Source organism: Anas acuta, chromosome 11, assembly GCF_963932015.1.
Source record: "Anas acuta chromosome 11, bAnaAcu1.1, whole genome shotgun sequence".
In the NCBI taxonomy this organism is placed as follows: Eukaryota; Metazoa; Chordata; class Aves; order Anseriformes; family Anatidae; genus Anas; species Anas acuta.
In genome coordinates this window covers 19,515,704-19,530,260 of record NC_088989.1, presented here as the reverse complement: position 1 = coordinate 19,530,260, position 14,557 = coordinate 19,515,704, and the positions used below count along the sequence as shown (strand labels likewise).

The 14,557-nt window shown below is 40.5% G+C and overlaps 1 protein-coding gene across 4 annotated transcripts in view; it reads left to right on the top strand.

The window, feature by feature from the left end:
• Positions 1-14,557, top strand: part of PHF2 (PHD finger protein 2) — a 95,662-nt gene that overhangs the window by 70,209 nt on the left and 10,896 nt on the right. For all 4 annotated transcript variants that reach the window (XM_068694090.1, XM_068694087.1, XM_068694088.1 and 1 more), the window contains 8 exons: positions 615-706; positions 2,003-2,092; positions 3,390-3,761; positions 4,649-4,768; positions 5,985-6,103; positions 6,778-6,956; positions 7,181-7,254; positions 9,076-9,233. In XM_068694090.1, the coding sequence (XP_068550191.1) occupies positions 615-706; positions 2,003-2,092; positions 3,390-3,761; positions 4,649-4,768; positions 5,985-6,103; positions 6,778-6,956; positions 7,181-7,254; positions 9,076-9,233 (1,204 nt within the window). The remainder of the gene's footprint in view (positions 1-614; positions 707-2,002; positions 2,093-3,389; positions 3,762-4,648; positions 4,769-5,984; positions 6,104-6,777; positions 6,957-7,180; positions 7,255-9,075; positions 9,234-14,557) is intronic.

Genomic DNA, 14,557 nt, shown 5'->3' with positions numbered 1-14,557 from the left:
TGTCCATGCATGTTATGTTCTCTACAAACTTGGGCTCGCTTTTCTCCTTGCCTCTGTTTCTTATTATGGAACATGTCTAGAGACACCCACCAGATACATCTTCAACACTTTATCTAACTAGTAAGTGATGTGTGGGGTTCCTTGGAAGGGGGCCCCCTTGTGACAGACACTAATAAAAATTGTAACCAGCAGAAAAGTTTAGCCAAGCTTGTACTCATAGAGGAGAAGTGAAATGCTCTGCCCAGTATAGCTTTGGTTCCACATACTGATGCTTGCTTTTTCAGACAGAATGAAACAACCTTTCATGTCAGCTTTGTAAGCCCATGGCCTAGGATGTATGAACATGGAAGCTAGCTTGAATATGTGACCAAGAAAAGAGCCAAGATGACTGCCAGTGTAAACATAATTTACAGGAACCACAGTATAGAAAGGCAGAGTTGGATTTATGACACAGTAAATATACTCCGTATTACCATCAAGTAATAATAGGGATTTGTTGGTGGTGACCAACTTTTAAGTTAACTTTCACAGTTTAAACTTTTTCAGATTAGAGAATTCATGTAGAACCACTTCAGCTCTCAGCATTTGAATGGCACTGCTTTTTCTCTGCTTAGGTTTGCACAAAGCTGGGCAACAACCACCTGCTCATTTACTCCAAGGAGCAAAAATTCTCAATGGTGCTTTCAGGTCATGGACTAAGAAACAGGTAGGAGAAGACCCTGTTTTAATATTGTGTTCCTCAGGTTTGTCAGTCATGGGAACAAAGAACAAATGCTGGAACAGACAGTATCATCGTAGCAAAACACCTAACTCTAGAATCCCAAAGAGAAGGGACCAGGAGAGCAGGGAAGGAGGGTGATAATTGGGATTTTATAATGTTACATAAGGAGTAAGCAGAGAATAAGAAAGGTACCATCAGAGTTTTAAAAATATCAGTTCTGCTTATGGTCAACAGGATACTGAATAAATGTTTTCCATGGCCCTGAGCATTTTCATGTGCCAAATCAATAAAGTAGAGGCTGTGTATGTGAGCGAGGCCTAGAACAACACCTTCATTTTTGTGTGCACAAGGTGCTCAGTTCCTGGAAATCAACACATCAGTTAAACTAGGAAATACATATATGCCCAGAGAGATGGCTTAAAGATATTTGCAGCCTGAATTTACCACTACAGTCATTTCAGCCACGTTATTCTTGTATGCATTGCTCCAAAAATTTGGGGGAATTAGCTGCAAGAGGCAGGCCATTCAATCAGAAAATGGGAACAATTGGAGAATGGGTGAGCAGCTGAGTAAACACTGTTGCATACACAGTTTAGATCACTTAAGTGGCTGTCTCAGATTTAAATGTAGTCAGAGTCTTGGCTGCTTCCTTCTGCAAAAAGACAGTCTGAATTCAGAATTGTTCCTGACTGCCTGTAGTAGGACTGTCTGATGTAGAAGACCTGTTCTTCATGTCACCTTCACTCTTTATTCTCCCACTTGCCATGCAAATGACAAGTAGTGAAAGGAAGTCAGACTGTGTTGGCAGTTAGGTAAATTTGAACTTTGAATATTGGAACGTGGCATGTGAATGAAAACCTCAGTCCTGCCAGGGAGCTCCCAAACCACTCTGCTGACAAGGTATGTGCCTATTGGGTCCACTGAAGACAGCATCCTGAGACAACCTTTCCGTGTAGATGTAGAAAAGGAGTTTCTTATAGAATGTCATGTAAGGGGGTAAGCAAACTGATGTTACAGTTGTGAACATGCAATAATATCTAAAAAAGATGCTGACTTTGTAAGTAGTTGTCCTGAAGGAACAGCAATAACACCTAGAAGGAGAAATAAAATGTATTTTTTTTTCCGTATTACTGACATAGTCAGTATTGATTTGAATAGTTTGGAAAAAACATTAATGTGTCACTTAATGAGTTTTATTATATTTTTGGAAAAAAAAAAACCAACAACAACAACAAACACAAAAATGTACAGAAACAGCAGTCTGGCTTTGTTCTGGTTTAGGCTTTAGCAGAGCATGAAGATGAACTACCAGAAAACTTCAAACCAGCACAGCTTATCAAGGACCTTGCCAAAGAAATACGATTAAGTGAGGTTTGTACTCTTTTCATCATAACTACACTGTTCATTTTTTAATAACCTAGACTCTAAAACAGAGGACTTGAAATAAATGAATCTTTTTATCCCTATCTTGTTTGTTAAAATAATTTGAAAGGTTTAAGCAGTAGGGTTTTCAGGACTCTTGTCTGTGGCTGACTGGCCGCATGTTTTGGGCTCCTGTTTGCTGTCTCCTTGACTTCATGCTCTCCCTGCCTGGCCTACGTCCTTCCTCCTCCACGTTATGCTAGCAGGACTGGCCACACTCCCATCTCCATCCTTATTTTTCCTTTCACGTTAGCTGCTTCCTACTCACAAATACAGTAGAGCTCAGAAAATGTTGTTGCCATCTCCTAATCATGCTCAATATGTTCATTGGTCTTACCTGTGATGTCTGAGCTAGGAGCTATCTATCCTTCTGGACATTGGCCTAGTAGGAGGCCTTGCTCTTGGCTGGTTTCTAAGCAGAGTTATTATATTAAACATAATCATTATATTAAAAACAAACAAACAAACAAAAGAAAAAAACAAAACAAACAAAAAGAAACAGAAACAAACAAACACACAAACAAAGAAAACCAACAACCCACAGAGGCTGTATTGAGCTGTTGTCCAATAAGTCTGGTATGATGTTCCACACAGTGGAGATGTGTGACAGTGCAAGGTGATAGCAGCTAGTTCATTTGTGCTTTGAGAAGGAAGTGTTGCATTCTAACTATATCCAAAGACCTCAAAATTGAAATCTATCTTACCCTCTTTGATGCAGCATGTACCTTTTTTTGATTGTCGGAATGGCAAGTTAAGCGGAAAATAACTTCTTTATAATTAGTTAGGCATTGTCAATTTTAATTGGGCAGCTATTTCACTGCTTATTTTACCTGAGGGCATGAAACACGATTCTGCTACATTGTCACATCTGAATTAAATTGAAGTGGTTGTACTCAAACTGATTAGCATTTTAAACAAAAGACCATTCATGTTATACGTTTTTTTGTGTGGGCAGTCCATTTAAGAGTCCTGCCTGATATAACCTGGTGAGAGTTACCTTCCTCACCACTGGAGTTTCTCCAGGCCGACCTTGTGCTTGAGCAGCAGCTGAAGGGAAATTAGCAGTGGGCAGAACGCTCCTGTGACACGTGGTGTGGTGTCCATTCCCTGAGATGTGGATGCTGTTACTCCTGTATTGACGGAGGTTTCTCTGGTGTTTGTTTCCCTAAGGATGGGAGGGTGCAGGGGAATATCTAACATGATACAGGTGGATCTGAATGCCTTCCTACTTTGTGCCAAACTACAGAATGCTTCGAAAGCCAGCAAAGCAGACACGAGTGCCAACACAAATGCTGAGGAGACCTGTCCTGTGGAGAAGGAGGATGCACCTTCACCCGTCCAAGTGACACCTCCACCCCCACCTGTAGAAAAGCTCCCTAAAAAAAAGACCCCAAAAACTGTGAAAACCCCCAAACAACTCAAGCCATCCAAGCCTCCTAAGCCCCCCAAGCCTCCCAAACCCCCCAAACCTCCCAAAACACCAAAAGTCAAGGGAGAAGGAAAAAAGAAAGGAAAGAAGGCAAAAGAGAGTCCACCGCCAGCCATCCCGAATCTTGACTTGCTGGAGGCACACACAAAGGAGGCTCTGACAAAGATTGAGACGCCAAAGAAGGGAAAGGTGGGTCGTATTTTAACCTCCCCCTGTTCTTGTCATAGTGGGGATAAAAGCTCTCCTTACGTCTCATGGAAAACAAAATTAAGCAACACAGTGTGAAACCCTGTCTTTACTGAAGTAAATGAGAGTTTTGCGTTTGCCTTTTTTTTTTTTTAATTTTTTTATTTTTTTTTAACCTGGCTGCTCAGTTTGATTTGACTGTTTGTTTGGTAACTCATTTGATATGAAGAAAGAAACCTACTGATTCAAGCTGAGTCTGGCAAACTACTGCCAGGTCCCCCTCCAAACGAAGGTGAGATGAAAATTAAAAGACTTTTTTTTTTTTTGGCCCCTGTACTATTACGTTAATATTTCAAGTGTTACTATACTATCACTTTTGTGTTCGTTTCCATGATCAGTCCACAGACAAGATGGACTTATTTCTGGGGCATCTTGCTTGCGTGAGATTTTGCTCAAGAATGAGTGAACGAAGATAAAGCAGTAGTTTTCTTCTGGTTTTGTCCATGTAGGACAAGTTTCATTTTGATGTCTGTTAATGTAAATTTTGCTGTTGACCTCAGCAGAGGCCAAGATTTCTTTGAAGTGCTGACAGAATAATGCATTGTACACTTTATTTATGTTGTCTTAAGAAGATTCCATAAAACTTTTCTGAAATGCTTCTGAATTTCCTAGTAGTTTGTATGTTACTATATGAAGGAGAAATGCAGCTAATCTTCTGCAGTCTCTGAAACAGCAATATTTGATTGAATCTCACATTTGAATTCAAAAAGGAATAAATCAGAAAAGGAGTTCTCAAAAATATACCATCTTATATTCTAGATAAAAACGTATTTGTGTAACATGCCAGTGCACCATCCTCATTAAGAGTGCAAGTTGATTTTCTTCCCCAGGCTGCAAAGAATGTTTTAAGTGTTCCCAATAAAGAAACAGCTAATAAGCAAAATGAGGTGGAGAAATTTGAAGCTCGAGAGCAAAATAAAAGCAAAACAGAAGCCAAATGGAAATATAAGGTAAGGTCTCCTGTTAAGTTTTGTTGCTGGTTCTGCCACATAGAGATAAGTCAATGGTGGAGAAATGTTTACAGGCCTACCTAAGCAGAGAGTGCGAGTCACCAATTTTCAGTTCCCAATGAAAAATATTTGAACCAAAACCAACAAAGTAAGCACAAATAAAGGAGGTGTATGGCTGTTTTTCAAAAGCATGTGCTGAATTATTCATTCTTATCCTTGATGAAGCTGGTGGGAACACTTCTAATAGATTTTTCAGTGCTGATCACTTTTGTGGTTCTTACTCTAACCTAGTTACAGTACTTTAAGTCTGGAGTAGTTCCAGATCAATAACTCCTGATGGCATAAAAATATTGTTAATGAAATCTGAATCACGCCCCATAAACTAAAACCTTGCTTCCCAAGAGAGCTAATGTAGGGTGAGAAAAATTCATCCATAGAATAAACTAATTTTTTTCCAGGTACCTTTTAAAACAGGGTGACATAGGCTTTCTCATAAAAATAGCTGTCTGAATTTTGCTTACTTTGCGAACTTCTAATGACAAAGGTACAAAAAAAATTCCTTGAAACAGAAGCATGTGTCTTTCCATGTGCAGAAAGCTACTAAGAATCCTGACCTTTTAACAGAGACATCTGAGTTCTAAATTTTGTGTTTAAAAACAGTCACAGTTGGTGTGTTCAGTTCAATATATACCAGTTAATTACCCAGCCAGTACAGCTTAGGAAAGTATTAGGGCTATGCTTAAAATATAATTGAAGAATGAATGGCTCTGTTATTAAATTCATAATTCAAGCTCTTCTGAAGGTGTGAAAGAAGCAAGTGGAGCCTGGGAATAAAATGTGGTCATGTTACAGGCACTGTGCTAGATTCTGTCCTTAGCTGCACAAGCATGATGATGAAGAACAGTGTTCAATATTTTATCTCAGTCTGTACCAATTTAAGAGAGCTATACTTAAATGTAACATCAGGCATATTTGTGGTGGGCACTGCTTAAACTGGTGCTGAAGTTCTTGAGCAGGGACAAGTCCCTGAACTAGAACCCATCCAGTCTAAGGAAGACTATAATTCTCTATTACTTACCTCATTTGCAGGGCATATTTTTTCTATGTACAGGTCAATGGATTCTCTAACATTACCTAGGAAATATTAGCAACTCATATAACTGATTTTATTTTTGTTTGTTTGTTTGTTTGTTTTGGGGATCTTTTTGCATTTCAGAACAGTAAACCTGATTCACTATTAAAAATGGAAGAGGAACACAAATCAGAAAAGACGCCTTTATCAGGAAATAAGGACAACAAATTTACATTCTCTTTCTCTAATAAGAAGTTGCTTGGGTAAGTAAAAATATTAGAATATTCATTAATTAGAAAATTAAAGTCTAGTGATTATTTATTTATTTTTATACAAGAAGGTGAAAATCTGAATTTATGGTCAATGTAGAAAATACACTTATTCAGAAAGTTTTTTACTATAGAACTTGATTTTACCTTGAATCCTTCTTGGTTGTCCATAACAGCAAAGATCTACCTTTGAGGCTGGGATTTTGCTTGAGACTACTGCCTTCAGTATTTGTGCTATGTCTTGTTTTTTGGCACTTCAGGTTCTTACTAGTTTAAATTTATGTTGTATTAAATGATTTTCTGCAGATCCTATTCAGGGTACATAAAAAAAGGCAAAAAAAAACTTTTAAATGAACACTGCATGCCAAAATTCCATGCTGTGTGTCCATTATGTATATCGTGTTATACTTTGATACAACTTAATATTGTAGTGATTATTTCAAGCCAGGAAAGCTGCTCTGGTCAGCATTGTATTTGGGGATATAAATTGTAGGTACAGTAACATGTTTGTAAAATGATTTAAATTGCTCTGGCACCTCTGAAAGTGTTCAGATTGACTGAGATTTCTGTATGAGGAAAGGTATTCATTGTCTTCCTCTGTCTATTAAAATGTTTCCCAGTCGGTATATTGTTACTGATTTATTTTATTTTTATTTTTATTTTTTCAGTTCTAAGGGAGTCAAAACCCAACTGAATACTAGTGTGTTTGGGTCACTGCAGAATTTTAAAGAAGATAAAGCAAAACCTGTACGAGATGAATATGAGTATGTGTCAGATGATGGTGAACTAAAAATCGATGAATTTCCAATCAGAAGGAAGAAAAACACTACAAAAAGAGAACTGCCCTGTAAGAATATTTTAAGAATATTTTTTTTTGTCTGTGTGGCAGAGTCTTGTGCGTTGGCTGTCCAAAACTAGTCTTTATGTTGTGTGATTTACAGTAAAGAAATCTATATCTTAACTGTTAGTCAAACATAACTCTATTTGAATTGCTTTCAAAGTAAAGGCTTAGGAGTGCTACTGTTTAGAAGAGAAAAGGACCATGACTTACTGTTGCTCTTTTTTATTCAGTTTTATCAGATAAAAAAGACACTCTGCAGCATACTCCTGTTAAGAAGCCAAAGGTGGAGTCGGTGTCATATAAGGTATGGTAATTATTGTACCTATCACAAGTGAACACCCATTATATATCTCTTAAAGTATGTGGGGGCTTATCCAAAATTGGAAAGTTGTCTCAGATCTGCTAGGCAGTGCTTAATGGCAGCTATGCAATATGCCTTGCTGTAATCATCAGTGACATTCGTTCACAAGATAATAGTGTCTTTTTTCTGCTCAGGTGAGGTAACAGCACTGTAAATGATGGTAGTGAAGACTGCTTTCGGTTGTCACATCCTCAGCTGGGCCAGAACAGATAGCATTCAGACATTGTAAGGACTAATCAGAATTTGGCTTGAACTGCTTGTATGTGATTAGGCCTTATGGGAAGCATTCGTAGGGACCATGACACTTGAATGGTATCACAAGAGCAGAAGCAAGCCATAAGAAAGGGTGGGAATGGTCAGAAGGAGCTTTATGTTGTGCCTGGCTTGATGTTACATTGCTGATGGGCACAAGGGTCTGTCCTGGGCTGTGTTTTTACCTGTGTCTCCCGTTTCCAAGCTCTTTGAACACTGATCATTGAAGATTTCCATGTTCATGTTTGACAATGAAACTCAGAGTAATGCTAATAGAACGGAAGGCATGTCATTTGGTGTTTCACATTACTAGAAGTCCTATTATGTACCAATTAAAGGATTTATTTACTATCACTTAGCAGAGTCTCCATCTGTCTATTATGGGCTTACATCTGGAATGCCCTAGGCTCAGTCTGATATTTTAGCATGTCCCTAACTTGAGGCAGTGTCAATGTGCCCGTTGATAGCTTTGCATCAAGAAGCTTAACAGTACAGGCATAAGTTTGCTCTTATTTGCGTTAGCATTGTAGCTCAATGCTGGAAATTAAATGACATGCTGAAAGGTTTTGTCTAACTGCAGTTGGTATAAATCCACATTGTAATACCTGAGTCAATCATAGAAAGAAAAACAGCTTGTTAACACAGAACTGTAGGTGACTGAAATGTTTAGCCCTAAGAGCTAAACAGTTTTCTACATCCTGGTTTGGCTCAGGGATGTTCAAGAATAAGTGCATATCTGCTTCCCTCAGCCTGTAGCTAAGTCTGGAGTGTGATCCAGGGGGAGCAGGGCAAAACATGCTGATATCTCATTGCATGGAAATTTAAGAAACAAAACTAGTTCCTGAAGAAAGCAGTAGTGGCAGCCTAAGCAATGATGGCTAGAACTTCGGAGGCCTGAAAGCTGGCAGAAATGGAGAAAAAAAGTTGTTTTATTATAGTCTACAGTGCATAAAGGTATCAGCCCCAGAAAGTCAATTAGTTACAGGTAGCTTCCTTCAGTGTACTCAGATGGTACTCGCTCATTTGTCCCATTCCTTTGTTCCATCTTCCTGTTCTCTTGTAGCAGGGATGGTGGAAGTGGGTCTGTCTCTGTGTCTGAACTGGCCAAGCTAAGCATCTTGCAAGATACAGACCTAAGCCGTGATGTCTGGGCTGACAGATACAGCCACACACTGCTGCATGGGTCTCAAAAACAGGAGCAGTGGCTGGGAATGGAATGCAGCACCTGGAAACACCACTGTTACAGTGGTGTGATCCCATGCATAGGATCTGATCTCAAAGCTGGCTCCCTAGGGTTGGAAGGGAACAGGAAAACCAACTATGCCTAAAGGCTGGAAGGAGACTGATTTTTATTGTGTACCAGATTTTTATTTTTATTTTGTTGTTAACAAGAGCAAATTACAATGGCTAGCCCTGTGTCTTTAGAAGAGCAGCAGGCTGCAGAAATTCTTGTGTTCTTGTTAACTAACATAGTAAGTTTCCATTTTGTGAGCTGCCTTCTTGTTTTCACAGAGTGATGACTCGTCAGATGAAGATTTGCTTCACATTGACACAGAGGCAAAGCCAGGGCGTAATTCCAAAGTAAAGAAAGAGAGCGGAAGTTCAGCAGGAATTCTTGACCTTTTGCAGGCAAGCAAGGAAGTTGGGGGTTTAGAGTATAACACCAACAGGTATGCACAAAGGGATGGTTTTTTTTTGCTCTTACCTGTAAACAAGAATTGCTCTTTTGTGGTTATGTGTGTGAGAGGGAGAGAGAATGAACTTCGCAGCTCAGTCACTGCTTTTTCTCCAGTAAGCAAATTCTTCCTTTATCCTGTGATCTGGAGGGAGAGGTGGAAAAGTGTGTGGGAAAGATTTTAGTGGTATAATTTAAACAAATAGAGGCGTTTCACATCTGTAAATGCTGAACATCCATTTTAGCAATAATACTATAATAGATGAATCATTCAAAAGGAGCTTTCTGCTCAGTGAATGCTGCTTGAGTTCACTGCCTCCACTCTTTATGTGCCAAGTCTGATCATAAACTACAGATAGAAGAATTAGGGTATGCGTGCCATTTCAAAATAATCAGAATAGGACTCTTCACATATGGAAATGTCTTGCTTAATTCAAACTTTGGGAACAGAGCCCTGGAAAAGAGTTTTAGGTACATCAGAGTTTACAGCTAACATGCACAGAATGGCCCAGCGGATGTGAACTGCTGCATCCTATGTCCTGTGCTCCCTAGCAATCTGCTGGTTAAGTAGATCTTTGCCGCTTATATGTGCAAAGCAGCAAAACCAATCTGCTTTACACAGCAGAGCTAAGTAGTTGTTGGGATACGCTAACAGCATCTTTTTCTTCCCTGCTTTGTTTAGGTCTGCCTTGCTTATGCAAACCCACAGAACCTGTGCAGAAAGTAGTAGTGGTGGTAGTTGGTCTGAGAGTAGGTAAAACACTAGGTAAAGGGAGCCTGGTGCTGTCCTTCTCACCCAGGCTGTGCCCTTGCTGGGTGTTGGGTGTGCGTGACCCAGGAAAAGTGCAGCTTGCAAATTTGAAAGGACCTGTTAAAGTGGAATCAGAGAGGAAGATATTATCTAAACCTGGGAAAGATTGGAAGTTAAAAGCCATAACTGTGGATTCCAAAAGATATGTCTCATGGTCAAAGGGGAACATATGGAATAAGTTATCAAAAGAAACCATAGAAAGTGAATTTTATCAGTGATTAAAAAAAAAATGTTGGGAGAGAGTATGGATTTTTTTTTAAAGGCTGCGGTCTGGTGACAGAGCAACAGAGAAATGAGAGGGTTATTGAAGCAGATGTTTTGACCTCTCTCCATTTATTAGGTAATTGTCTCTTTCCCAACACAGATAATTGCAGGAGATTAAAGCATAGTATACAGACTGCCTTCATTCAGGAGATCCTCATCTCTGCATTGAACAGGGGTGTGTATGCAAAGACTCCTGTAAGAGTTTTCTGCTCGTTCCTAATGTTTTCCCATGGTACTCATTCCAGGGGTGTGTCACACAGCAGAACTGCAGGTGAAAAAAGCCAATGATTTTAAAAACAAGTAACGTAGTAACTGTCCTTAGGAGGCTTATCTTGACAAGACTGTTATTTCTAGGGAAGAGATCTGATTTCAGTTTAGTGCCATTTTTCTTCCATTACTGCCTTCCTTCTAGCAAGGAGTGGTTGTTCAAAACCAGTGATTGCAGAGGGTATGGAGAGAGGTACCAAAGTGTCTGCAGCTCCCAGGTAATACAATGTTTTTTTTTGTTGTCTGAGTGCAGATGGGTCAGTGCTTCTAGATTTTCCTGATCTCTTGAGATTTGGCCCTGTCTGCTCTTCAAAAAACACTGAAATAATCACATTGGCACTTGTTATCTGTTTGGCTGTTCCTCTGAATTCCTTTTTCATTCTGTATTATGGTGCATAATGGTACTAGAGTTTATATCAAATTTACACTTACGTTTTGGCAGGTAATTAGACATTTGGCAGGTAGTTAGGTGTATCTAACTCTGGGAATTAGGTTGCCTGTGTAATATGACTCCCATACATGAATATCCATATAAAAGAAGAAAATGCCAGCCATTTTAAGAATTAAAGAAATTTGTCTTGGCCATGTTTACAGTTCTAATTATTTCACATACAGTGTGGTTCATTGCCTACTTGTGATGTGCAGATATACAGAGGTAAGCTGAAAATACAGGTTAAAGGAATGTTCCTCAAAGATTATCTCTCTTTGGTTGTGTCTTTTGCTGTCTGCAATGGGTTAAAACTGCCATTCAGTAACAGAGTAGGACTCAGGCCTTTCATTTTTCCTCCCTTCAACCTGGGCTCTGTATCCAGGGTATTTGTAGACTTTGTGGTTTCTGAAATCAAAGTCGCAAAGGCAGTCACATAACTAAACTCCGCATGAATTACTACACTGTGTGTGGTAGTTTAGTGGGAATGTGTCATATCAATTTTGGTTCTTGTATAAACAATTAGGTTTTGGCAGTGTGTGTTGAAGCTTGATTGAAAAAAGCTCCTGATAAATGAAATTACTGTGTTTCATTTCATAATTATGCTAGGCTTTTTAAACAGCCATAACGTGCTTCTTTAAAAAAGAAGAAACCTGATATGCAAACAAACTGTGTTGCAACGTAATGCCAATGTGGTCCTGCCTGACTCACAGAAATAATTTCCATGTTTCTCTAGTTTGTTTTCCTACTTGTAAGGCAGGTAAAGGGTAGTACATGTAGTACATATATATGTACTACGTATATATATGTGTTTATGTATATACACGTATATATATAGGTCCCTTCCAACCCCTACAATTCTGCGATTCTATGATATATAAAGTATGTAATAGTGCAGTAAAGTCTGTGTGGGATGTCCTCTGCTTGCTTGGTGATCTGTGCAGATGAGGGTGAGCTCTGCAAGGGGAAGCACAGAGTCCTATCAGACCAGCACCAGGGCTGCTGAACTGCAGCGGTAACTTAGGAAGCAGGTTAGGGCTCTTTTTGTGTGTTAATGACCTCTCATGAATAGTGTGCAACTTTATTCTGTAAAATGTTAGATTGTCATTTGCAACTGACCAAAACAAATGCCCTGATGGCTTTACCTAGATTGCTCTCCCACACTTGTGCCAATGGTAGCAAAATGAGGAGAGACAAGGAGAGAGGTTCTGCAGAAATGCTGCCATAAATGTGGAAACAATCTGAAAAGAGGGAAATGGAATATAGGAAAAAAAAAAAAAGTTGAGGAGACTAGTAGTCATGTGATTTTGAACTCAGTGGAATTGTTTCTTGTTCCCAAGCCTGGTAAAATATGGATGAAAATACTGTTTTTGTGCTTGAAGTTATTTAAGTCCTGTAGTTCTATACATTTGTCACTTCCCCAAAATAGTGACAAGTCATTAATGTCTCTGTTTCACTTCTTTGTAGTTCATTTCCATCTTGCCTTGGGAAGGATGAGGGAAATGCAGAAATGACAGGAAAACTATCACATAGGGAAAATGGTGATTCATTACCTCCCCCTCTCATGCATCAGCTCTTATTTGCAGTATTCTAGAACAATGGCAATTGGAAGGGACCTTGTGAAGTCATTTCATACAGCTGCTGGCTCAGAGCATGGCCAGCTGCATAGTGTGACCTGGTAGTTCAGGGCATTGCCTCGGTGAGTTTTAGATATATTCAGGGATGGAGATTCTGCAACCTCTCTGTGTGAGCTGCTCAGCCACCCTCAGCATGGCCCTTTTTTTCCTGTGGCTGGCTGGGATTTCCCCTCCACTGCCTTTCATCCTTTGCTGTGCACCTCCGAGTAGGATCTGGCTTCCTCTGCTCTGTAACCCCATGAGGCAGTTCATATGTCAAGCTAGATATTTCCACTTAGAAAATGTTCAATGGTTCCTGTGACTTTCCTTTGCTCTTACCTATTTTCCCCCAGTTATGAGACTGAGCAGTAGTTATTCAGAGGCGAGACAAAATGTTAGTAAGGTTACTGTCTCTTCTCCCCCATGCCCTTCAGTACCTCCAGCCGCTGTGCAGGCAGTGTGGAGAACAGGGAAAAGGCCAGCATTCAGTGAGTTGTATTCCAACAAAATGAATGCATTCAATTTCTAAATATAAGAATAGAGGTAACAGGTTTGGTAATTACTTATGAAAGGAAGATGACCTCTCAAGAGAGATGTTGGACCCTCAGAGAGAGATGGTGGTAGTGGAGAGGGGCCAGCCCCAATGAGGGAGGCAAAGCCTTAGTCTGTCAGTGCTGAACTGTGTGTATTCCTGTCAGCAACCACAGTTGTTTGCCTGTTGCCACCTGCTCTGGTGTGTAGTGCCAGGGAAAGGATGCTCTTGTCAAGTCTAGGAGGGGAATGCAGGCAGCACGAAAGCCCTAAAGCATAGCCTGAAGGGCTGCTCTGTGCACTCCTCCCTGATGAAGACACTGCCAGCAACAACAAGTTGTTCTGGGGCTCTAAGGCCCCTAGGCTTAAACCCATCCTAGCAAACAGCTGCAGGTAGCACTGTGGAGGGCATCACGCCATCTGTGCTGTGCAGACCAATGTGTCCTTCCTTGGCTTCCCTCGGAGGGGAGCTCCCCTTCCCCACTCTTCATCACACCATCAGACTGGATGCACTGCAGGCTGATCAGTCCTGGGATCAGTCCTTTTATTTGGGCTGAGTTTTAGCAACATATTTTCCCTTCTGTTACAGTGCTGCTCTCTGTTAACACGGTGCAAACTTGCTGCCAATTCCACCTGCTGTGAGCAGCAGCAGCTCCCTGTGAGCTCCAGGTGGGAGCTGGGCCTGGGGCTCGGCCTCCACAGCCTGGCCCCGGGGGTGGCTGAAGCAGCCGCCTCATGGCCATGCCCTGTTGGCCATCTGAGCATTTCTGTTGCCTGTGGCACATGTCACGGCTACACCAAGGTTTACTTCGTTGTCCTGGGGGTTACAGGCAGGGCTGGCAGTTTCCAGTGTGGACCTCTTAGTTCCTGCACTGTATGCGTCTGAAAACACCAGATGCTTGCTAGGCAGCAAATGGTTATTGCAGTAATCCATTTCCTCACTCGGGCAACCCTGAGAACACTAACACTCCAGTTCTTTGTAGAGTTTCTTTACAACAGAATCCCCCAAGGGGAGCCCACTGCAAAAGGCACGAACTGCTAGTCAATTAGTGTCCTTTTTTCTATTCATCCACTAAATTATTTTTTAGCTTGTGGAAAGGAAAGCAAGACTGCTGGGATTTGATAAGCCATGGCAGGGTCTGTGCTATCACCAAGTGCCACCTTGCTGTATGCTCGGAGGGCTCTTGCAAGCCAACTGCTTGGAAGGGAGCACAGGGGCAGAAGGATGCTGGTTGCTCTGCTTCTGCTCCTATATTTACTGTTTTTAAGTTAAAGTTGGAACTCATGGTCAGTTTACTTTCATATATATATAGTTATATATATATATAAGATCATTGCTGAAGCTACAAAAAGGGGATAAGTCCTCCCAGAGTTTAAAAATTGCTTCCTGATTCTTTCTGATT